General features: G+C 34.4%; 1 protein-coding gene across 1 annotated transcript in view; it reads left to right on the forward strand.

Annotated features, from left to right (window-relative positions):
- The first annotated feature begins 5718 nt into the window (after nt 1-5718).
- Nucleotides 5719-27144, forward strand: part of LOC123309731 (lipase 1-like) — a 33640-nt gene continuing 12214 nt past the window's right edge. Inside the window, exons 1-4 of the mRNA XM_044892964.1 lie at nt 5719-5970; nt 20012-20213; nt 21679-21796; nt 24329-24575. Of these exons, the coding sequence (XP_044748899.1) occupies nt 5869-5970; nt 20012-20213; nt 21679-21796; nt 24329-24575 (669 nt within the window). The 5' untranslated portion in view covers nt 5719-5868. The remainder of the gene's footprint in view (nt 5971-20011; nt 20214-21678; nt 21797-24328; nt 24576-27144) is intronic.

Consider the following 27144-nt stretch of genomic DNA (forward strand, 5'->3'; position numbering starts at 1 on the left):
ATTATCATCAACAAAAATATGAAACCTTCTATCTGGCAGCATGTCAGATCTGTATAAAGTTAGAAAATCAAACCATCCTTTCATGTATGTCATGTGCTGCAAAAATGCTGTTCCTGTTTTTAGGTTATCATTGAAACCTGCTTCAATGAAAATGGTGATGATTAAAACCTGATCAAACAATCTCTATTTTTCCTGAAACCCCCTTGACAATTTTAGAAAGCGTGTTCTAGAGTCGATTCAATCCTAAAACGAATTAGTTTTTTGAAAGTAACGCTCAATAAACGAATACATAACTACTAGGATCAGAAGAATTCTTTCCACGTTTAGAATGTCGAAAACATCAGATTTAGTGGTTTTAATTGCTGATTTCAACTCATCCTTATTGAATCGATGGAGTTGAGGTCCTAAAATTGTGTAAATTATGCTTAATATCTTTTATTCTGATTGTGAAATTTAAAACCGAATTAGAAACATCAATCAGTCAAGGAGCAATGAGTTTAGGATCAATTTCGGAAGATGTCATCGTTAGCTTAAGTCTGCGAATGTTTTTGTGATCTACAGAATCGAATAAAGCAGCGCAAATTGACACAACATAAGGCTTATACACTTATAACTCGAGTAAAAGACGCATGTTTTCTAAGGATTGAACAGAACACCGCCTAGCATTAATCCGGTAGTTCATCAAAGCAAAAGCAATTGCTGCACCTCACATGCGCTGAAAAAGTCCCAATTTGCGCAAATTGAGATGCGCAGATATAGCGATGCGTACCTAGATATAGGATTGAATAGGACAGCGTCAATCATATAAAGCCTAGGCAAATTAGGTCGAAAAAGAGCCGTGCTTTCCAAAAATGGCTAACAAGCTGGAACTTGGGGTAGGTACCAAGAATAGTCGGAATTTTTGCACTTTTTTTGTTTGTTCACAATTTTCACTGAGAAGAGTTCATTGGACGGAAAATCGTTTGAATCATACAAGTGGTTCAGCCACAAGAGATCGCCAAAATTTGAGACGTCGAAAGTGCTTTGCAGGACTAACGCTGTGCCAACTTATCGAAACGAATATTCCTATAGCCACGTATTCGTAAAACACGCTAAAATTGAATTTTGTACGCATAACCTGTGTTCATAATGAATATTAGACGACTCAATTTCTCACATTAAGCTGAACAAATTCTAAATTTTCTTCCTATTGTATTCAGATCACACGTTTAATTCTCATAACGAATTCATTTATTCCAATAATTAATTGAGATATTTTTCTTTCTGGCTTCCATATTTTACTTTTCAGCATTATGGGACGAATTCAGGTAATGAAATGAAATCCACAATAACAGATGGCACAAATGTATAATCGTAATTATATTTGAATGAACATAATAATGTTCTAAACTCTCAAGAAAAGCCCTTTCCTATTCCGAGGTGTATTCTGAATCGTTTTAGAAAAGGTCACAGACGTTGCAATAAGTAGTATGCTTTTCAGGTGGAATTCAGTTGAAAGCCCTAGTTGTCTCTAACAATGCACTACACTCACGAGGAGAAAGTGTTTTTCACCACTACTTTTTCCCTAGGGTAGGTACCATTGGCAAAATTGTACGGTACCCCGTTACACTAATCTTATCTCTTATCTCTTTAATAACGACTGCAACCCATCACTGTGTCAGCAATCCGTTCTTACAGTGATTGTGTGAATAAGTGAAATTTAAAAAAACCGAAATTTCTGTATCTATGCGTTGCCTATATTAAGACCACATTTGAAGGTCAGGCTCTCTCCACAAGCTATACATAATTTCACTGAGTAACTACTACCCAAAAAGTTGCAAAATTTTGAAATGTCAAGTGCACTGTTGAAAGTCCCTATAACCTCACCTCAAAAAAAAAAAATCCAATTGGGATTCACTTAACGCATACACATCTATCTGTATCACGTTTTCCATCTGACACTGACATAAGGTGAATGAAGACATAATATTTTTATCGTGATGTACTCGTTGAACAAACGAAGCATAATAACGTTAGCTTAGGAATTATGACTCATCATTTGTTTTTGGGGGCATATTTCTTAGCTTTCTACTCAAGGTCAGGAATTATGGATATCACTGTTTTAGCAACTTAATCATTTTATTAATTGACTAAACCCTGAAAGAATTTTATCGTACAATCTCATGCAGATTACCGAGGAAAGAATACAATTATTTTATCGAAAACGTTTCGGCCACTTATTGTATATTCTACATGCTAAAAAATATAAAGAAATATATAATTGAAATACACGTCGAAAATAAGAAAAGGACAGAGAAAAACATTTTGGACTGAACCATTATAAAAAAAACATTTAGAACTTGATATTTGATAACAACCAAAGAATTAGAAGTCCTATCACCTGCCAAATTTGTATGAGGCAGTTTCTGGGACCATCATAATCAAAATATTGTAACATTTTTCAACAAGCAGAATTACAATCCTAATTTAATATTGTTTTTGATGATCTAGGATACAAATATCGATCCAGGAACAAATAAAATGTAATTAGGTAAGTATTTTATCCGCGACGTCTTGATCATTTATTGGCCATAAAAATACAAAAAAAATTAGTATCTATCTGAAGAAGACTATCGGATTTCTTATTTTCTTATGAGTAATTCGTACATTATTTGAATATAAAACTAACAGGGTAATCTTCGCATTGGCATGAGTGAATTTCTCGAGAGTTTGACAGTTAGAAAGACCTCTCTCCAAGGAAAGTTTTCGACGATATATTGTTTTCTAACTATCATCTTTTCGAAAAGGAAAACCCTCCTTTTTTCGGTACAAGATATGCAAAACTTCTTTGGCTTGTACTTTTGTTACACATAGGTGGTGAGTGAGTGTATCTTCCTCTAGTAGCATAATCATAATTTATCGTTGCGATGAGTATCCTCCCCTAGATGACGTTGGACAAAATTTTCAAAGTATACAATTGCCTTACATCTGGTACTTCTGACTCTTCAAACAACCTCTGGCTTGAAAACGTATGGTTTTTCTTATGAACTGTTTTCAATAATCATTTTTGGATGATCTCTAAAGGCTTGATGTAGTTTTTATACGCACCACCCCATCCAACTATCTCGTAGGTGATCTGGAACTCCACCAAGACTTGATAGAAAATTTCTTGAGTTCAGATGTCTACTCAAGTATCAGAACTTGAAAAGGGGCCTTAGCTTGTTCAAAACATTTTTTATATGTTTATTCCATCTCATTTGTGAAACAATTGTAATTCCTAAAAAATACTTCATACTTTATATGTTTCTTACAATTTCAGAAAATCTTCTAAATTGATGCTTTTTATTTGCATATCATACACTGCGCAAAAAAATTAACGCACATTCTGAAAATCTCAATTTTAATGAAAGTTAACTACATTGACTTTAAAACTTATTTTTTATGTTCTCTCGGGAAGGTTTTGAACGAAACAAGACACATTAAATGGAAGAAAAATTCAAGATTTCACCAAATCTTATGTGAAAGAAGAGAAATGAACAATTTTCAAAATACTGAAATGCTGATTAGTGATTTAATACTTGGTAATCTTGGTATTTCCACCCCTTGCGTTAATTACAGCTCGGCAACGACGGTTCATACTCAAAATGAGTGATCTTAAAATGTTCTGATCTAATCCTTCCCAGATTTCTCCGAGTTGGACTCCTAAGTCATTAAGAGTAGCTGGATGATTTTCTGAACTTTTCAGCCTTCTATTGAGGTTGTCCCAAACCTGCTCAATCGGATTATTGAGATCTGGACTTCTTGCTGGCCATTCCATTCGAGAGACTTCAACCTCTTCAAGGTACTCCTGAACGATGCGCGTACGATGGGGTCTGGCATTATCGTCCATAAAAATGAAATTTTCACCAATGTTTGGGGCAAATGGCACTACATGCTCTTCAAGAATTTTCCTTATATACTTATCAGCATTCATAGCTCCATTATCAACGACCACTAGGTCTATGCGAGCAGTCAAAGATATTCCACCCCATACCATAATCGATCCTCCCCCGAAACCAGTAGTATTCAGGAAATTGCACTGAGCATATCTTTCATATGGACGTCTGTATATAAGGAAACGTCGATCACAATGGAAGGGTAAGAGCTGGGCCTCTTGCCGCGACACGAGGCCTTAAATCATATTCTCTGAGGCGATTTCTTATTGTCTGAGTGCTAATTTGCACCTCATGAGTTTGCTCAAGCTGAATTTGAAGGAGGCGAGCGGTTGCAAACCGTTGTCTCAACGAAGAAACTCTCAAGTAACGTTCTTGAATGGCAGTTGTTACCCGTGGTCTACCATGTCCTGGTCTTCGAACATTCATACCTGTCTGCCTGAATCGCTGCAACATTTTGGACACACTTGTATGGGAAACTCCAAACCTTTCTGCAATTCTTGTGTATGTACACCCTTCTTCTCGCAAAACTACCGCTTGGGCACATTCCCCTTGGGTCAAATTGCGTGTTTCGCGTTGCATAGCGATCGAGTGTAGAAAATCAAACGAAAGAAAAACTATTGATCACTAGAATTGATCGAGAACAACTGATTTTAGAATGGAGCCAATACATTCAAAATCTGATAATATCATCTTTTTTTATTCCTGCTGAGAAAAAACATCTGTATTGAAGAAAACCATTGAAAGTGGATAACATATGCATGCATAATTCTGATAAAAATAATTATCATTGAGAAAACCTCCAGTTGTAGAATAAATTTGAGATTTCCATAATGTGCGTTAATTTTTTTGCGCAGTGTACATCAAATCAGTGTAGAATTTAACGAAGAATATAAATATACAGGGTGCTGCATTTGAAATATTCCTCGGATAAGTGGAATGAAACATTTAAAATGTCACCCTGTATTGCAAAGGAAATATGCGGTTGTTTTTCATGAAAAATTTCATTTTTGGTGATTTTCGGACACCAAAACATCCCCTTGACAAACCCTGTCTTGATCGAAAGGGTAATGGCCTTCAAACCGTTGGAAAGCGTTCGGATAGATTCATTAATCTCTATTCACCTGTGAGTTTGTTAGCGTTCGATCTTCGTTTTGCAGGAGGGGTTACGCAAATTTCATTACAAGAATTATCTTGAATAAGGTGCATTTTGTTATATGCTCAATATTGCCGCTTGTTCTCCCAAAACTTCGGGTAGACGTCAATCACCCTGTATATTGAATTCGTTATTTCTCTCCTCATTCATGCACAGCAAGATGTTTTTGAAGTATGAAAACATATTAAATTTTGCTCATAATATTTTCAAATGCTTTTCTTTATTTACGAATTTAATTTTTGTAATGCAGTTTTGTGACATTTTTGCCATTACCTCTCAGTTAACAATAATGAAACCTACCCACCAAAAGGAATGGATTCAACAAAATTTCAAAAAACCGGTTGATTTGTTAGAACTGTTCCACCAAAAAGATATTTTGAAATATACCTATATTTAATTTGCCCTTCATCTACGCACGTAGAACACGCACGTAACGAATTAAGAACAAAACTGAGAAATGTTGAAATGTCGATTTGAAAATTTACCATAAATGATAATGTTACGAGATGAAAATTTCGTCACGGACTGCAGGCAGCGTGAGATTCTATTTGGCAGAACCAATTCCGTAAATTGTCTGATAGTGCAATATGGCTATGCGTTACCATCTCTTTGATATAAGTCCATCCGTGATCCTCGATGGTACACACTCGGACTCGGTTCATCGTGCGGGAATGTTGAAATTTGGTACACCGATCCAAGATCCGGAATGTCGATGCTCACGCTGAACGACCAATAATGTCATGTTTCCGAAGCGGACCTTTCGATTTTTGATTCATTCAAATTTGTGTTTCTGAGTTCCTGATGAGGTGTTTGTGTTTTGTGTTGATTTTGTTCAGAGGGTGTTTTGGTATGGGTCTGTGGGAGACAATTTTTGGACCGGCATTGGGTGATGGTATTTCAATTGTGAGTAAATGTAACATTTGAGTCTGATTTGAGGGTTGAAAATGATAAAATTAAAAAATTCATATCTGCTTTTTAATGTTTAGGCTTAGTGAGTGGAAGGCTTGAAATATATTTTCCAAAAATACTACATACGAAGACCACTTAAGTCCTATTCAGCAAACAATTTTTTCTTTTCTCGTGAAGTAAGGGGTTCGGAGATTAAATAGACAAGACTCATGGGGTTGTTTATCGTTGATTAAAGTGTAAAGAAACTACCAATATGATTGCCAAATTCCATATACAAATGTCCAAACCTTCAGTATTTTGATATATTAATTAAAATAAAAGGACTCTGACCTCTGAGAAAAGCAATAATAGGACCGAAATATTTTTTGTGGGTTGGTCTCCGGACACCCATAGCTAGGTGTATCGAAAAAAAAAAGAAATAACTGCAGTCGTACAGAAAATGGCAACCAAATCTCATATTTTTTCAGTTTTCCAAAACATTTTCACGAAACTTATCATCATAATTATCTGAGCAATAAGTTGCGAAATAATTTGAGAGGTGATTCCTTGTGCAGAACAACCTCCTCAAGATTACACCTGAAAAGCAATTTTCATTTATTTTTTGTTGGAAACCAGGAAATTGAAAAAAATTAAATTGAGCATTCTATGGAGTCGAAAAGGCAATCAAAATTATGGTGGTGGTGTCGCGTGTCGCCTATTATAATGTCAGCATGATATCCGCCTACTAGGTAGATTTAAGTTCGAAGATAATACCAGCATACTTTTACGACTCACGCTACTTACCTGTTAGAATTTTTTTCCGAAAACTTTCGGCAAGAAATTAATTAAGACCTTATTTGTTCAAAATGATTCAAGATTCAATCTATCGAAAATTTATTTCTCAATGGTATATCATTTTGACTTCGGCCTTGCGGCTTCATGCACACTCCTATCCAGAGGAACATTCACTTATCAGTGATTTCTCAGATATCAAAAGGTTCAAGCTCTGTTGGAGCCCTGTCTTGGTTTTCAGGCTCATGATGATGGTCAGTTACGGGCTGCTCCTTGACTCCCTGATGTTGATCGAGTTAAGGTTCTTCTTCTTTTCCTTGATATCGTTCGATTCCTTATCTACCCGCACTTCTTGTCGAAGTGGATGGTGTCCTTTCCCATTTTCTTCTGCTCTTCCTATGTGTTTGCATATAGGTCATATACCTTCTAGCTGTCCCTAGCAGTACCGCTTTCTGCACGACTCTATAGATATTTTCGTCCAAATTTAGTTGGTACAAATTCACTGTTAGTTTTTTCGGTATCAGGATATCTTCTAGATACCATTCAACTTCCATTGTCTCCTGGTTTATACTTCCGAATTACTGTCGGAATTACTGTATTTCTGAATCTTTTCGATGTGCCTCTATCTAAAGGGTTGTTGTTATTTGGAATCGCCTTTTTTTTATTACAAATTGATGAGAATTTAGGCAGTGCCTATAAACTCAAAAAAAAAATACAATAAATAAAGATAAGTAAGAAAAAAAGTGCATGAAGAGTAGAAAAATAAATCTTATTAACCAAAAACCATCACATCTTGTCATCCACGGCGAAACTAGTTTTCGTAGCTATTCTTGAAAGTATTTACCGACATTGAATCCACTACGGCTGAATGTGAAGCATTCCACGCACGATTGGGCAAAAAATAATGTCTTTACTATCTTAAAGTTTTGTAACTTGAGCTTGAAGGAATGAATAGGTAAGATAGCAATTATAAGGAACCAATTTTTTTTCATTGCCTTCTTGCTTCCGTAGAATGTCTGCTCCATTTTATGTCTGTTAGTTTTCTGGTTAATTTTTGTGGGAAAAAATTTAAAATTCATTTCCAGGTGATTTTCGCAACTATTGATTTTCATCCTAGAGTATATATTTCGAAATTTGAATTTCAGCTGTGCTCCTATGTCTACCTCATAGAACATAACATAACCCCGTTCTTATAAGAGATCATTAATAGTTAAAATCCAGTCACTATAGTGTCGTGCGTACTCGTTTGAGCTTTCATATTTTAATGAAAAAATAGTACGCTAGTACTTTTCTTCACTTCTACCATTCCTATTCAATTAAGAACGTTTCTTCTCTAGGATGCACAACTTATCAATAAAAAATTGAAAAACTCGAGTAGAGTAATCGGATAATGAATTCAATTTTATTACATTAAAAAGTTTTTTAAATCACAAGAATTGTTTTGTTCCTGATGGATTAACCGAATATCGAGGAATTTGTTTTTCATTTGGCGAACATGTAACGTCCTGGCAAAGACCTACTCGATATTATAAGACCTTTCCCACTCCAAATAACTATATTAATGAATTAATATTGATTAGTTTCCTTTGATTGTAGTGTTCAAATTATACATGAGGAGGCTTGACAAATATTTTAACAGTAGATTTTTGAGGCAAAAAAAAACACTATTTCGACCCTGGTGAAAAGATATAGTCATTGTAAGTTGTCTAGTTTTCATAATGAGCTATGCCACCCCTAGAAAGTCAAAATTACCTTCAGAATACCTAGCTAAATCTGTGACAATACACATCTGTGGATCTTTCAAGAAGAGTTCCATTCGGTCAGAGTACTCAATTTTTTGAATTTCACAGATATTTTCATTTTTGAACACCAAATTACTCGAAAACGGCGCATTATGCGATAAAATATGAAGAATACTTTTATTTTACAAAATTTTCAAATATTCATTATATAGCGACGAACTTAGTTGTGAGAGTTGAGTTCTTTGAATTTTTGGTATTTTTATAGTACATAATGGTCATAATTAATGAGAAAACTGAAAGACGTGAGTTATGTCGTGTGTTCGAAAAAGAGTCATCAAATAAATGAAAAACTATATTCCGAAATCTATTTCCGATGCGACCGTTTGTGAGATAGAACTAAAAATATCATTTTTTATTTTATTTTCAACAGCCTGTATCTTTTGAACCGAGCATATCCGGAAAAAATGGTAAAGGAAAAAAGTGTTTCTTTCGACCTCAAGAATCTACTGTTGGGATATTCGTATACGAGTCAAAGACTCACCCTGTATGTGTATGTTTATGAGCATATACAAAGTAGAAAATCAACATCAACATCACAAATCAATATATCAAATAGAAGATCCCGATAAGATTCAATGGAATATTGATGAAGTAACAATGATTGTGTTCCTACCAGAACTAAACTAGCTAAATTTCCAATAATATTATAATATCCATGTATATCCGTGTGCACCATAGACTTACATGGACTCACTGTCACGTGACTTTTCAGTAGATCGAGAGGTTGTGTGCATTAAAGAGAGAAGAGCTTATGCGTTCTGAAGCCCGTTTGCAACAGCCGAGAATTCTCTGGAGAATTCTCTACAAAATTCTCGCAAGAAAAGGGCGGAGCCTATTTAGTACGCAACTGAACAGAGAATTCTACCGAAAGTGCGTATGTAACGGTACATAATTCACGGCGCATGAAATCTCGAGTAAATTTTCTAGAGAATTCTCGGCTGTTGCAAACGGGCTTTATCGAATAAGAAAGAGATGAACTGATTCCGTGTGGGCAATGTCAAAATCATATGATGGATATAAACGCAGACGTTGCCCACAAGGTGTTCATACATTGAGTATTATTCACATTATATTTATTCTTGAATGAAACTCACATAATTTTTATATTTTCCATTTCGAAGGAATGTTAAGGAATTCCTGTTTGCCTTCTCGGAAGCTTGTTGAACATTTATTATGGAAAATTTTTAAAATTTTCGCAGACTTTGCCCACAAGGTGTTGATACGTTGATTATTATTCTCATTACATCTATTTTTGACTAAAACTCACATATTTTTTGACATAATTGATTTCGAAGGAATGCAATGGAAATCCTGTGTGTCTTCTCGGAAGCTTGTTTAAAATTTATTGAAGAAAATTTTCGCATAAACTTGTGTTTAATAACCTTTTGACAGCTTGCCCACAAACTCTCCATCTTATTCAACCTAACGACTTCTCTCTCACAGGCGGAGTCCATGTTATTTTAAGTCTATGGTGTGCACATAGATATACTCGTACATACTCAGATTTGAGTCTTTGAAAAAACGGTTAATAACTTTCCATCGCGATTTGCTGTCGGAGCAGATCATAAAATACATTGAATATTTCAAGCTTACAATTCGAGATATACTTTTTTCACTTGAGGGACAAGAAATAACAGTATCTATAATAATTGATTTGGAAGATAATTGAGACTGCCTATTATACATCTGCCATATGAACTTGCCTAATGAGGTTCCTGGTCTATCTCACCATTTACTGTTTTAGAGTTAGAACTGCGTCATTGAAGAACATCGACCTCGAATATTCCGGAATCTACATTTTTATGAATTTCAACCCATCATCTTAATTTCATATGAAAAAGTTTTGAAAACTGACACGGTTTTTTTCTGGGTATTATATTAAATATCAGCAAATTTTGCCGATTGCTGTTTTGGAATTGGCTGAAGTTAGCGTTGCCTTTCTCAAAAATTAAATTAATTAAATCAACAATCTTTCCTTCAAATCTTCAACCCATTTCATAGCATCCAAAATTTCGTCACAAAAGCCGCCATTTCTCTAGAATCGATTTTGGACTAAACCTCCTTTGTACTGAGTTTACGATAAAAAATTTCATAATTTGAAGTGGAAATGTGCAAAGACAAAGATCTTATTCAAAATGAATAGAGACTCAATTGCTTTTCTCTGCAAAAAGAGAGTATATCTTTATTAACAAATAACAATATCAACACTAACAATATAACAAACCTGCAAAAATAGAGGGAAACAACATTTAAAACCTCTAGTTTGACCTTCAATATAATCGTTAGACTGAAACATATATATAGTCGAAATTTTATTTAGCTCAGTCTTTACACAGGCACAGGGTGTTCTATGGCGACATAGATCATTTCCCGATCTACAGAGGGATCAAGGAGGGGTTTCGGTTTCGTAATCTAGGTATGGTTTTTTAAAGAATACTAAAAGTCATTCATACTGTGATAGGTTTCCATCCGGTTTATAGGTTCATAGTATAATACGTGCGAGACGAAAGAGATAGCTAAAGCACAATGTAGGACCTCTGTGTGTGTCTGCATTGTCACAGCACGGCTATTTTCCTCAAAAAGTTCATTAACATCGGAAAGAATTTTGTTACAATCTTTGCTCCACGTCCAGAAGAAGAGTATTAACCTTCATTATTCTATAGCCTACTTAAAGTGGAATATTTTCCCACCAGATATTCAGACCAAATAAATAACAAATATGTCAAATTAAATACACAGTAAATAAACTGTCCTACACATGAAAACTCATCAATTTTACTATCATTCTCTAATTCACTAATCTCTGCCACTTTCCTCCAAATGGTTTAATTTCAAGATGTGAAACGAACATCTACCTCCATTAGATTTGGTTCAATTCGATATAATTAATGGTGAAATGACTGTTCTAACGACACACCAATAAATCAAGAATTTTGAGCGCATTAAACGTCGTTCTAATAATAACATACATATACGTCCTCAAAATCTAGATATATTAAAAATCCTGAGAAATTATCATTTTGAATTTGAAACATATAATATAACCATCCGAAATATATTTTTCCACAATAAGTAAGAATTTCTTTTGAATGTCAATATTATGAAAGACTGATAAATGTTTGCCAAATAAGTATTGTTGAATGGGTCATTGGACGAATCACAACGTATAATGTTGGGTATATAATTATATCATTGAATAATAACAGTAAAAAAATTCGTCAAAGTGGATTCCACCTTTTTAATATTCAACGTCCACATCAAGTTGAGTTGAGGTCACACATCATTTCATATATGGCAATCAAGAATGAATTTTGGTTGACAAGAACTAGGATTAATAAGCTGATTTAAGAGATATAATTTATGATGATTTAAGTTCTTAAAAATGAAAAAACACATTAACGTACATACTTTCAATAACATAGAATGGTGAAAAATACGCTTTACCTGCAGAATACTTCAATGTACCACCTTATATTTTTCCTTTAAAGTATAAAGTAGATTTTCACATTAGTGATTACTTGATCCGACTTTAGCACAAAATTATATTTTGTTTACCATAGAAGTGGATGATATATATCTTGCTAGAAATTGTAGATGATTTGATTAAGAATAATTATTTGGTTTGGCTTTTTCTCATCATCTCTGTTGGTTCATCTTGTCCAACGTTTCGCAAGTCTTCGAATGCGGTCTTCAGGGTTTTCTTCCATTTTTATCCTTTTTGAAGTTCCTGAAATTTGAACAAAACTATAGTATTCGAATTTCTCTTGCAATTGACTCTCAAATTTTGATTTCATTACTGTAGCATTCTTGATCACCACAAATGGTGTTATAGGTATAAAGCCTTTCTTCCATTTCCTCCATCCCATTTCCTTCGATGTTATGGGGAGAAAGAAAAATGAAAGAGACAGCTTTTATATCTATAACTCCAAATTTGAAAAGAATTCCTTAAATTCAGTGAAGTAGTAAAAATTCTTACCGCGTGTTCAAAAAGCTTTAAAATCACCGTGCTCCTAAATTCACTAGGAATTACGAATATTATACTTAATCGTCAGAAAATCACTCAACTACCTACTCTAAAACGATAAACCCTTTTCCAAAAATAGACATAATAATCAAAAATTAACTCTTCATTCAATATTGAAATCAAACTAGGAATTAGGAATATAAGTATACTTCATTCACTTTTATTTTAGCAGTCAGTTGGCCATGGAAATTTGACACATTTCACTCTGTATAGTACGAAAATGTGGGGTTATGAAGCTTGTCGAAACATTTTTGAGTTTTAAATCAACGCTATGTTGTCCGTTCTACGTAAAAGTTTCTGTTATTACGTTTTTTATCACAATGTCGAATCTCTTCGGAAAAAATGTGACGAACATAATTGAAGTTTATACAAACTGATTGAAAGCATACCAAATCCAGTTATTTGCTTGGAAAATACAAAAGAAAACAAGAGATAATATGCACTAGCTTGAGGAGAGTTAATGTTCGTTATCTTCTTTGGCTTACATCAGTTGTAGATTTCAAAAATATTAACCCGAAGATGAAATGCATAGGATGCAGTGGTTGGGAATGGGTATCTCCCGAAGGAATTAACAGATAATTACAAGAATGTTAAATTCTTCAACAAAAACAAAAACATCAATATAATAAAACATCAATAAGGAATTGAAGGAAGTTTCAAGTTGAGATGAACTTCACCTTTGAACAAAAATTTCACATGAATAACAAGTAACAGGGCAACTTGCGCGTATTTGTGGCTATTCATCTTAATAAATTGATGTAATAATAATAATTAGGTATTTATTAGTACCTTAAGGTATTTACATTGTATAGGACAAGTCAAATGAAAAATAGAAAAATCATTTTTAGGGAACTTATTCTCCGATGACATTTATCGAAAATCCTGTAGTAAACTTTTCGCATTAATTCACTCAAACATAAAATTCTCAAATGCCACCACTTTTTTGGGTCTCCCAATAGAAGGATATTCTTTGTCATCCTCTTCATTCACAGTCTTTATGATTGTGGAAATATCCAGCTGAAATATAAGTCGTTTAGATTCAGATGAAACATTGAATAAATTCTCTTACATTGAATATGTTCGCTACCGTCTGACGTATTGTAGATTTTAGAATATCAGGGTATAACTATTCGAATGAGCGGACCTGAATTCTAAATAGCACTTCCTGAAACCCTGTCTCTTTTTTCAATCACTTTTGGCATTTTCGTAATATAAATTGATATTAGTTGTGGCAACGGCGTTATGACATTAACGACATTTCATGAGTGCCAACCTAACTTCGTTCTAGTTACAAAAACTTGAGAAAATTATTTCATGGCCAACCGACTGCTAAAATAAATTTGAATGAAGTATATTTTATTTTGATTGACTAAACTACTTCTAAACTTTTTCTAAAGTAGACATATATTCAATAATTAACTACTATATTCGTTTGCATAGAAACTGTAGCACTTTTCTACACTCTCACTGTATGATTTACACTCGATTTTAGTATTCGTTTGCTGATTGGATTTATACCAGTGTAGAGAGGGTGTAGTTTATCTACACCTAGTCAAAAGGAGGTATAATATTAGTGTTCTGTGGTGTGAAATGCAAAATTTGATGTTAATGACATGGACGTCAGAGTACTTCAAAATGGATTGAATTTGAAATTTACAAGTTCATCACTTTACAAGAGGATGAGAAAGTAACAAATCTTCTGAGAAAAGTAAGCATAGATTATATAAAAATTATTAGTCTATGAGCGTAGTCTGCGTAACAACTCAACTTCAGTGATTTTTTCATTCGTTTGTGCGGCTACACTGAAAATCAGCTGATTCAAAGTGAAGTGTAGATTATACTACACCAAGAAACAGGTGAAAGGACCTAATGTCCTAATAAGATACAGTGCAGCGATGTGATACGAGGTATTGTACAGTTCAACTTGGTAGTAACTGCGTGCGTCGTAGGTGCATAGTACCATAATTTTAAGCGCTCGGCTGTCCGGCTGGGCGACCCAGTTGAGCTAAAATTTCCTTTCATTATGATGATTTGAACATAAAAATATGATTTTTCAAATGCTTGTCTCTTCTGAACAAAAACGAATCGGTTATATGTTCATAGGAAAAAAAAATGTTCAGAATAATCACAGCTACCATCAGACAAAGTTTGTCATAGAGCTTGTAGAACATCCTGTATATTTATGAACTGAACAATGTCATTGTCTTCTTCTTGATCATATAATATATTATATTAAATATTTATAAGAGACTTCACTAGGCTGAGTGGAGAGAAGACAGCCCCTCGTATTATTCAATGACCGCATACTAATATACAATGATTTCACGAATATTTGCAACTCCATTTCGAATATGCCATTCTGATATTGCGGTGAAGGACGTCGATATTACCCAAAGTGCGTACGAATTCTTTCGACCGCGTGACCTGAATCGGCAGAAGATTTCTACGGTAGCATGATTGTGGTAAAACGTGACTTCATTCATGATTCTGATATACGAATCCGTTTTTTCTTATTTATCATCTGATGCTTCGACAAAAGTGAAAGGCCGATTAATGACTCCTCATTTTTAAGGTTTACGTAATTATTTCATTCGTTCTAACTGTATATCTTCTCTTCTAAATATGAAAAAAAAGCAAACTGTCTCAATCGTGAGAAGACGAGATATATAGCTGGCATTTAAATATAGGTGCATCATTTAGGAGCCAACTTTTCAATTCATTCATTCGAAGGTTGACCTAAACAAAATTGTATGTCTTTATTCACCTCAGTTGTATGCAAAAAATCTGCGAAGAAGCAGATTGATTTTCTAAGTAGGTGATCAGACGTAATATATATATATGGAGTGAAATGACTAATAAGAATTCTCAACCGAGAACACTGTTGTTATTCTGGTAGCTTAGGGGTCTGACATCAGAACTGAAAACTCCTAATCTATATCTTGGCGCTGAACTGCTTTCAAAAATATGTTCAAAATTATAATATCATAACATTTTTGAGTATCAAATCTGCACTATCTCGTCCATTCTACGTAAAAGTCTCAGTAGTTAATTATTTCTTGCAATGTGAATTTACATCAGAAAGTAAATGGATTCGAAAGTCTGTGATGAACATAATTTACGCTTATACAAACTGACATGAAAAGTTATTTTCATGGAAAGGACAAGAGATCAGTTTTTAAATATAATCATTCTTGCCATGGAAGAAAATATTAAGACATAACATGCTTGAGAAGAGTGAATGTTGGTTACATCGATTGTTGAATTCAAAACTCAATGATGAAATACATCAGATGCAGGTAGGGAATTGGTGCATCTCCAAGGAATTAGGTACTAGATAATTACAAAAATGTTGAAGAAAAATCATCTTGCATTAATGAAAGTGAAAATACTCGTCAAAATAGTTGAAGGAGTTTTATCGCAAGAGAAACACATAAATTCACATAAATTAACAATTGACAACTGGCTCATTTTAATGGCTATTTATTTATTAATATTTTAATATAATAATAGTGATGAATTTATTGATCCTTCAAGACATTCAAAATAGTCAAATGAAAAATAGAAAAACTTATTCTGTGAAAACATTCATTGAAAATCCTTAACATTGTTAAGGTACATGTGATGATTGTTTTGCAGAGTATTTTATTGAGCAACTTTACAATGTTGGGCAGTTGATTGTACAATATTATGGCCTGATACACCTGATACTGATACCATCATATTCAGATGTTGCAGTATTATTAGTATAATAGCATTTGAACCGTAATAATCTAAGCACACTGAGCCCAACATATTCAGGCCACTTATTAACTCTGACAGAAAACGATCCTTTACATAAATAAATAAAGATCTTTAATTCAATTGAAGTTGTACAAGAAGACTTTCTATATTCTAAGGAGTTTGTTGAAAATTTTCAAGCATCTGTACTCTGTTTGCCTCTCAGTAGTTTATAGATTGTTTCTGGGCAAATTGAATGATGATGTTCTTGCAAATGATTCGTTTTTTGATTAAGATTTTATGAAAACACATCTTTGTGTTCAAACAGAAATATGAAACATTCTTGAATGTATAAGGCATGTATAGTGTGAAAATGGTATTCTTTCTTCTTGTTCTCTTCACGATTACCTAAACGTTATATATCTATATATTCTTTTGAAAAAGAGTGTTACAAACTTTTACAATCTGAAAAACAATGAAGCGGGTGTAAAGAAATGGCAACAATAGACAGATCCTAAAAATCTGTTCCATGATTCTTATGGCTTCTTTCTGGAGAATGGACAATCTCAAAATTTCCTGTGCTAATTATTCCACATCCATGAGCATAATTAAGTACTATGTCAATACATATATAAATTTGTCGTTGCAGGTCTTTCCTACAAATAAAGTCCTCAAATCCCACAACCTTTTTGGGTATCCCAACGGAAGAAAATTTTTTGTCATCCTCTTCATTCGCAATCTTTTTGATTGTAGAAGCGTTCAACTAAAATTTAACCTCGGGTTCCATAAAGCTTGATCAGGGAATCATCGCTTGATTGACGAATAGACGTCAATTTGTTTTCAATCCGTAATTCAGTCATGATTATTCAGAATATCATTCTCGCATCAAATTATGATGTTCATATGTCCATTCAATTATTCTCAATTGCTACTTCTTCAATATTAGCAGAAATGAAAACGTTTCAGTGATTTAGTGTCAGAAATTGAGTGACTGTCAAATCGTTGATCGGACAATCAAAGTTTTATGAAACCTGCTGTAAGTCTTTCAAATCAAGATGAAACATAATATAAATTTACTCACATTGTATATGTTCAATACCGTCTAATTATATTGTCTATTTTCAAATATCAGGGTTACTCTTTGTATGAGTGGCCCCCAATTATAAATAGCACTTTCGGATACTCTGTCTACTCTCTTTTTCAATTACTTTCTGCATTCTCGTTGAAGTAAGTACTATTTAGTGTTAAATAATATTAGTTATTATGACAAAAATTATTTTATGGCCAACCGAGTGAATGGAGTATAATATACTATGTTAATTGGAGGCTGCAGAGAAAGCGAGGTTTTGGTTCAGTCTTTGCGGGACAGGTGGCGCATCCTGATGAGAATTTCTCAAAACGTAGCTTCCGTTTCATATTTTAATACTCCAACCCCCGTTTGGAATATTCAACGCTACACTGCTCTGACGAAGGACAATGATCCCGGAATTGAAGACCGAGTTTCAGGATTATTCTTTCATTCCGGGACATCCTGTATATTACTGAATAATAGAAATCAATCAATTTTGGTATTACTATAATGTATACAGTAGGTAGATATCAATGAAATTGGAGGTGAATGGATGAAGCTTATTGAAAAATGGCTATGCGGTTTTTGACGAAACCGAATATAATTAAATTTTCACATTCTTCAAATCAGGTCAGTAGTCGGACAATCAAAAATATCACGGATTTCGTTTTGAATCGAACGGTACATGCCCACTGTTGACTCATACTTCTGATATGAATTCGAGGAATTCGATCAAGGCCGGAATTTTCTTCATAACGGATGGTATTCATTGATTTATTGATATATCTTAAACAAAATATCGATTGAATAGGTTCTGATACTAGGAAAGTATGAGAGCCACATGCCGTTATTTACACCAGGTCGTACGCACCACGAATCTATTGAACATTGTCATGGTCGCAGAATTAGAATCGTTTATGTGGGCTGTTCGGAATTAATTTCCTCCCATAAGCTTTATTTTTCCCCCACTTTATTTGAAATGTAGAGAAAATAAAAATGGCAGAAAATTAATGCAAAAAGTCACATATGTATGAGCTGTTTCCTCCGTAATAGATATTACATAAGGGGAAAATAGGATATGGTATTTCTCTCAGTTGGGTTTGTTGAAAAAAATAATGAATTAGAAATAATTCGTAGATACTTGTACTCACGAGGATATATTGAAGAATTCTTAGCCCACTATAGAACCAAACAAAATTTCATTGTCAAAATATTTTGTCACTCAACATATTCTCCTCTTAATTGGATTCATTTATTACAGCGAACCTGCAACGTCTCTAGACCTTTCAAAAAAAAATTTTCTTCTTGTTCTGAAAACCAGACCTCCACAACGTCTATTACCTCCTCGTTGGAAGACAATTTACGACCTTTGAAACTTTTTTTCAGTTGAGGAAAGAGATGATCGCTGGATGTAGCCAAATCTGGTAATTCAAACCCTAAATCTTTCCAAACCCTAAATATCGAATTTTTTGCATGGCAACATGAGATTTGTGTGCAGAGGCGTTGTCCTGCAAAAACAAAACACGCTTTCCGCATCTTTTCTCTTTAATTCTTTCCCGTAGAGTCGTCAGTAATGTCGAACAGTAATCTCCGATTATTATTCTACCCTTATTCAAAAAATCAATCATGATTACTCCATAGCAATCCCAAAAGAATGAAGCAAGAACTTTTCCAGCAGATTTTTGGGCGAGAAACTTCTTAGGTCTTGGAGAACCAGAGTGTCGACATTCCATCGATTGTTGCTTTGTTTCTGGTTCTCAGAAATGTACCCAAGTCTCATCCACAGTAACAATTCGATTTAAGAAGTCTACATCGTTTTCAAATCGAGCTCAGGTCGAACGCGATGCTTCTACCCTTGCACTCTTTTGGTTAACATTCAAACATTTGGTGATCCATTTTACAGCAATTTTTCTCATGTCCAAATTGACGTGAACTATATGATGAACGCGTTCGTTTGAAATATTCAGTGCTTCAGATATCCGTTTTAGCCCAATTCGACGGTCTGCTAAAATCATGTCATGAACTGCATCGATATTTTCGGGGACTGACACAGAAACTGGCCTTCCCGATCGTTCATCATCTTCAATGGAAAATTTACCTCTCTTGAAGCTTGCAGTCCAATTTTCCACGGTCGTATACGAAGGACATTGATCACCAAGGGTATTAAGAATATCTTCGTAAATCTGCATACCTCTTAACCCTTTTAAATACAGATACTTGATGATGGCTCGATACTCCAATTTTTCGATTTCCACAATTTCGGTGGACATCTTCTAAGTTTTAATTTGTTGCGTAACTCTGGTTTACTTTTTTGACCTCAAACTTCACACTGACACTTCTAATGAGTTACTGTTAGTTGCTATGGTAACGCAATATTTTTTTTATGCATGGAACTGGTCTAGGCTAACTAGATATCAATACATCCTCGTAGACATACGAAAAAATCCCATTGGGATTGGAAAAATTTCTCGAAACAAGTCGAATGATTTTGTTTGGGGTACATCTCTTGACGTATATTTGAGGCTTGAACGAGCAACTCCCTAAAAAGGAGCGCTTCAACCCCTCAAAATTGAATTTGAATGATTGGGTTCAGTGATACTTCATTCGAAAGCTCTTGTTGAAAGCTGTTGAATGACTTAATTATTTTTTCAGCAAAATATGGTGATGAATTTTGGATACAAATTGACTGAACACGAAGTGATATCAGAAACAGGAAATATTCTAGTCCTCCATAAAATTCGTTCGAAAAGAAGAAACTTCAGAAATGGATCACATACTCCAGCGGTTCTGATTCAACATGGTTTACTTGGAGCTTCGGACAACTGGTTCCTCCGAGGACCAGAGAAAGATCTTCGTAAGTATGTTCTAATTTTTATTTTATTTGAGAGAAAGGCTTCAAGTAGCCTATCAAAAGATATACTAAGTACATATACTGTTCAAATCGAGCATGAAATTCATTTGCTATGGAAATATGGCTTTTGCAGCACAAGCTTATTGATACCAAATAACGTAGATTTGGGTGACTTGGGACGATTTTGAAATTCAACTTGACATATTTCAAAAACGGTGACCTATTTTCATGTGAGAAAGAGGTTCAAATATGCTCAATGACTCAGACTACTGATTAGGATATATACCATGCTTCAGAATTCGAATACAAATTTCAAAAAAATTGAATAAACTTGTCCCAAGTCACCCACCGAGTTGGGAGGCTTGGGCACAAGTTAAAATCTATTGATTTCTCATCTCTCAAATGAAATAGGTGACTTGAAGAGGTGTATAGTTTTGAAAAATTAGAATTTGTGATTATATAGTTGAAATTCGGTAAGGAAATTAAATGATAAACCCTATTACAGCGAAAGTAAATATATTTTGCAGTTCAAATGTAAAAAAAAACTAAAGAAAACAAGGGAACTGATTTCTTTCATTCTTTGGTGATTTTTTTGTGGAAATAAAGTAAATACGAGAATAGTATCCTGCGGAAAATCAGCATACTTCCTGCTGCCAATGCGCCGCTTGTATCTATTCAGCATTGTCCCAAGTCACCCTATGAAACAACAGAATCAATTAATGAGATCCGTATTGCCGTTTGATTTGTAAACAACCTTGTTTCATGACATATACAATATCCCAATATCCCACGTATCCAGAAAAAAAATTACACATGCACAAAGTGAAGCACATGTACAGGACACTAGAAAGTATAAGGGCCATAAAAAAACGCGCTTTTACTCTCCTGAATTCGTTGATTTTTCCTGTCAATGTAAGAAACAAATAAATCTGCAAGGGTTCCAAGTCACCCGAATCTACATTGAAACTTTCGTAAAATCTCATTATTGATCCTATTGTTCGGTGTATACAGCCCACACAAAAAAAAAATTACAAAACTTTGGCTGCCCCACTGAGGTTTGATATTTTCAATTCTTTGAATTGTCTCAATATGTGAGTTTGCATGCATGTTATTTTTAATTGACATCTTCTTTCCTCTGTATGCCTTTAAAATTTTTGTATTGATATTAAGTAGCTACTGCGATACTGAAGCATTTCGATCTATCTAGGAATTGTTTATCGATGGAATCTATCGATAATATTACTTATCATCATTACTGTTATGTTATTCAATCTGACAATCAATGCATAACAAACTTCTTTTAACCCTCTATTCATAAATCTACTATCAATTTCAGATTTGAAATTTTGTATGTATCAGTTCTTGTAGTTTTATAGTGTGCATGAAGATATGACGGATATTATGTTATTGTTTTTTCAGTTATGTTGATTTATATCAGCTTTTGATAATTTATTCTCTTTATTTTCAGCTTTTTTATTGTCAGATGCCGGTTATGATGTTTGGCTGTCAAACATGAGGGGAAACGTATATTCCAGGAGACACATAACATTGAATCCTGATTCTAGTTCTTCGTATTGGAATTTCGGGTACGAACATTTTATCACATCCATCCATTATACTCAACTGTGGATCATTCATCAAGCCATTTGATATTTCAGATTGGTTACTTGTTTCGATATAGGTTGTTCCTAAATATTATTGTATTTGAGGGGAAATGTAAATTTATGACTTAGCCTACAATGACTTAGCCTACTATAGAACCGAACGAAATTTTAAGGTCAACATATTTTACTACTCAACATATCTCCTCTTAATTGGATTCATTTATTACAGCGAACCTGCAACGTCTCTATAATTTTCGAAAAAATGTTTCTTCTTGCTCTTCAAACCAGACCTCCATAGCTTTTATTACCTCCTCGTTGAAAGAAAATTTACGACCTTTTAAACCTTTTTTTGAGTTGAGGAAAGAGATGATAGACGGTTAGAGAAAAATCTGGTGAATAAGGGAGGTGTTCTAGTATTCCAAACAATATAAATCACGAATTTTTTGCATGGCAACATGAAATTTGTGTGCAGGGGCGTTGTCCTGCAAAAAGAAAACACGCTTTCCGCGTCTTATCTCTTTATTTTATTCCCGTAGGGTGGTCAGTAATACGGAATAGTAATCTCTGGTTATTGTTCTGCCCTTATCCAAAAAAATCAATCATGATTACTCCATGGCAATCCCAAAAAACTGAAGCAAGAACTTTTCCAGCAGATTTTTGGACACGAAACTTCTTAGGTCTTGGAGAACCAGAGTGTCGCCATTCCATCGATTTTTGCTTTGTTTCTGGATCGTGGAAATGTACCCAAGTCTCATCTATAGTAACAATTTGGTTCAAGAAGTCTACATCGTTTTCAAATCGAGCACAGATCAAACGCGATGCTTCTACCCTTGCAAAGTTTTGGTCAACATTCAAACATTTGGGGATCCATTTTGCAGCAATTTTTCTCATGCCCAAATTGACGTGGACTATATGATGAAAGCGTTCTTATGAAATATTCAGTGCTTCAGATATCCGTTTTAGCCCAATTCGACGGTCTGATAAAATCATGTTATGAACTGCATCGAAATTTTCTGACACAGAAACTGGCCTTCCCGATCGGTCATCATCTTCAATGGAAAATTCACCTCGTTTGAAGCTTACAGTCCAATTTTTCACGGTCGCATACGAAAGATATTGATCACCAAGGGTATTAAGCATATCTTCGTAAATGTGCTTACCTCTTAACCCTTTTAAATACAGGTAGGTACTTGATGATGGCTTCATGCTCCAATTTTTCAATTTTCACAATTTTGGTGAACATCTTCTTTCTTTTAATTTGTTGCGTAGCTCTGGTTTACTTTTTTGACCTCAAACTTCACAGTGACACTTCTAATGAGTTATTGTTCGTTGCTATGGTAACGCAATTTTTTTATGCATGGAACTGGTCTAGGCTAACTAGATATCAAAACATCCTCGTGAGTACGCAAACAGATCCTAGCAATCTACAAGCTATTCAAATTGTAAAATTGGTTCACTGTTTCTCTTTATAGTTCCCGCTATAATATCACCCAATAAATGGACACAAGTCTTAGCTCTAACAGAAACAAATTAGCAAAAAATACCTCGAACAATAAGAAGAATTCGTTTTATATTTCACTATTCACCAGCGCCAGTGGCCAAAAAACTTCGATAAAAAAAGTACATATAGCCGGGAAAACTGTATTTAAACTCCAAGATTTTAGCACCTATCTATTAGACAAAATTCTTGGGGTACTGAACTCGCCCAAGCATTTCCATTTTTTTCGAAAAATGCATAATCATGTTGCAAACAAGTACTTGCCTCAAAAAAAACTTCTAAAAAACAAACCATCTACAGATGTGATTCCCATGAAATTTTGCTCAACATTTTGAATCAGACCTAACAAATAGCTACTGACTTTTCAAATTCATTTCGATTGTTATAATTTCCTAAGAAAAAAGACATAAATGTACTCAACCGGTGTATTCAGACGCTTAGTCTTCCTTAAAGATTTCAAAGCCATGCTTTTTCCTTGGGAAGTTTTAGAGATATAAAACAGGGTGGAAAAATTGGTGACACCTGACCTACAACCCGAAGAGATAGAGGATAGATAATGAATCTACATTGCTGTTCGCATTTTTCGGGAAACTAATGATGCCATCAACTGTATTATTTTTGTTTTCGAGCTATAGGCCAAAATTGAAATTTGGGCGATTCAACATTTGCCATTATCTCCGTTTCGGTTTGTGCTAAGATGTTGAAATAAAAACAACATAGAGACACTTTTTTTTTAGCAATCCAGTGGTCTACTCTGATTGGCGTCCTTGCTGAACTATAACATAAAGTTAATTAAACTACAGTTTAATTAACTTTGCCCAAATATGAGATCTCAAACATAAACGTGTACCTACACAAATAATGTAGATAATTTGAGTTTGTAATTCGAATTTCGAAATTCAGTAGGTATTTTTCCACATGCAATTTATGGAAAGTTCACCTCAATTTGTTACCGGATAAGAAACGTATCAGCCCAGATAGATGAACATTGAACTGAAACAATTCTCTTGTTACAGATTGCACGAAATTGGTTACTACGATCTTCCCGCTATCATCGACTACATTTTAGACAAGAGTGAACAAGAGAGTCTCTTCTATATGGGGCATTCTATTGGGTCGACGATAGCTCTCATCCTATGTTCCTTACGGCCAGAATATAACAAGAAAATTCTTCTCCATTTAGCATTAGCACCAATCGCTTTTGTAACACATAAACCCAAAATGTTTCACAAGATGGTATTTTCCGTGTTTCCTTTCGTTGAAGTAAGTAAAAAGGGAGGATTCTATGTTCTATGCTAACAAATTATCAACAACCAGTAGTGAAATTATTTCGATATAAAAACTGGATTTAGTCTTCAGAGCAAACTATCCAAACCAATGAGGTATAACGGTATAACTCACGTCTCCAAGTTTCAATAAATGCCGTTTAAAATATCTAGTCGATTGATTATCTAAAAGATTACCGCTGAATAATTCATTAATCAGTTTCTATTTCATTATTTATTTTTTATATATTACATGTAAGAGCTGTAAAGAAAGGAAATCCTTCAGGTTACTTACCCGAATCACAAATAGCCCAGTCATATTAGCTAAATAAAGGGGATAACCTCGGAATGAAAGATAATAAGCTGTAAATTAGTATATACCTTTGTTCCTTGATATTGTCTCAAAAGTCACAAATGCTATCGAGTCCGCGTCTTAAGATATTGAAGATCGAAAGTCAGAAAAAATGGTTTTCCGCAAATATCTCCTATTGCTTAAATGAAATTTGCTTTCATTATGAAAGTTGTAGAATATAAAATTGTCTACAACTTTTGTTTGAACATTTTTTTCTATACGATCAACCGTTTATGGGATAGAGTGCGAAGAGTGCGCTGCGTTCAGTCATATATGGGCTAATGCAAGGTGAAGCGGGATATACGGTTATCAGTACGTTGCATAAAGTCAATTATTTACTGAAAAATTATTATTATCAAACAATGTTATTATTATCAAACAATGTAATTTAAAGAAGGAAAAAAGCCTGTTACTAGAGCATTGGAAAAAATTCCCAATTTGGATGAACTGGTGTTTCAACAAGAAAACTACCCCGACGAAACATTATTTGAAAATGGAGTGCGCATTTTGTTGGCACTATATAATGCTCCAAAATCTGAGGACAACATAGATCATTTCCGTTACACGCAATTCGTCAAATTTGACGAAACGAAATAAACCTGTACAATTGTCAATACTTCCACCAAGTGTAGCAGCTCATCAACATATAAATCGTGTGTACTACCAGATTCAAACTTGGTTATGGAAAAACTTAGAACCTCAAGAATCACTCCCCCTCCGTCATCATCTCCTTTTTGGGCAGGATGGGACTGAAGGGAGAGATCTAGCTCTATGAGCTTGCCTGTGTGCTACAATAGACCGCTTGGTTGCAGTGGCAGGTTTGGGTTTATCCGTCCAACACACCCAGCAATCAGTAAAAAATGGGGCTGGATGCTTGAGAATGAAGTCCTGCCCATAAGAACTTTATTACCCCCAGCACCAGCCGAGCCGAACTACTGAACATAATTTTTGGCAATTGCAAAAATGGTTGTGGTTTCGGCTGTGGATGCAGAAAATCAGGACTACAATGTTCTTCAGCTTGCGGCCAGTGCAATGTACAAGCTTGCCTCAACACTCCATCTACAAGTAATCCCGATGAAAGCATTTACGATATTGTTCAATAATTATACTTTTTATTCAGGACGACAAAACAAAAGTTTATACCAATTTACAGCTTATTATCTTTCATTCCGAGGTGAAAACCTAATATGACTGGGCTATAAGAAATTTGAGGATATTGTAATCAGAATAAACTCTTGTTTTAAATTGCATTGTTACGTGTCGTGAGGAATACCAGTTATGTTTCATGATGTAATTTGTAGAAGCCATCGCAAAAAAGGCATTCCACTCCACCTTACTATTTACGAAAAATTCTTATTAAGGATCCTCAATTTGTATCTTTCCCAGATGAAAACACTGTAATATCATATAAACAATAAGTGTTTTGAGTTTCTATCGGATCAAAGTTTGACTCTTCTAATGAGTATTTCATTCCTATAGTGGTACACAAGCTGCCCAAACGCATCACCACATCATAAGCTTCACCATTGAATATTAACACCCAATGAATTCTTACAGGCTTTACTGAATACCACTTTGATGTACATTTTGACAGTACGAGGGTTGCTTGTTATGTATTGAGAACTGGGAACATTGGTATTGCCAGGTGAAATCTGCCATTACTATCTTGGAATTTGAAATTTTCAATATACGATACGTACCTACTCAGAAGGTTTTGACGTGGAAGCAATATTTGTCTTGTTTACAATAAGTTAAACATTTAATCTCAGCCAAAAATGGAATTATACCACAAGAATTTTGGAGCTCCGATGTATTGGTGCATCAATCAACTTAATTCTTTATTTCACCTTTTGGTGATAATTGTGATAAAGTACCATCCAAGACCATTTTACACAGGGTTAATGACCGCGACGTCCTATTAGACGTTTATGGAGTACTACGACATTTTTTTGCAGAAAATTCGCACATTAGGGTTTTCGACATTTAAAAAAAAATATTTTCAGACCTCCTTAACTTCCTGTTATACTGAAAACAGCCTACTACTTTTTTATTTCAAATGACATACCCATCCGTAAATCTTCGCATAGTAAGATATACCTACATTATGTAGTTGATGTTTGGTCCTGATCTGTACAGGATGTTTATAAAAAGAATCATCAAGTTGGATATATCGAGTTCATCAAAACTCAAGAAACAACTTATATTTTTATTTTTT

Source organism: Coccinella septempunctata, chromosome 3 (genome assembly GCF_907165205.1).
Source record: "Coccinella septempunctata chromosome 3, icCocSept1.1, whole genome shotgun sequence".
In the NCBI taxonomy this organism is placed as follows: Eukaryota; Metazoa; Arthropoda; class Insecta; order Coleoptera; family Coccinellidae; genus Coccinella; species Coccinella septempunctata.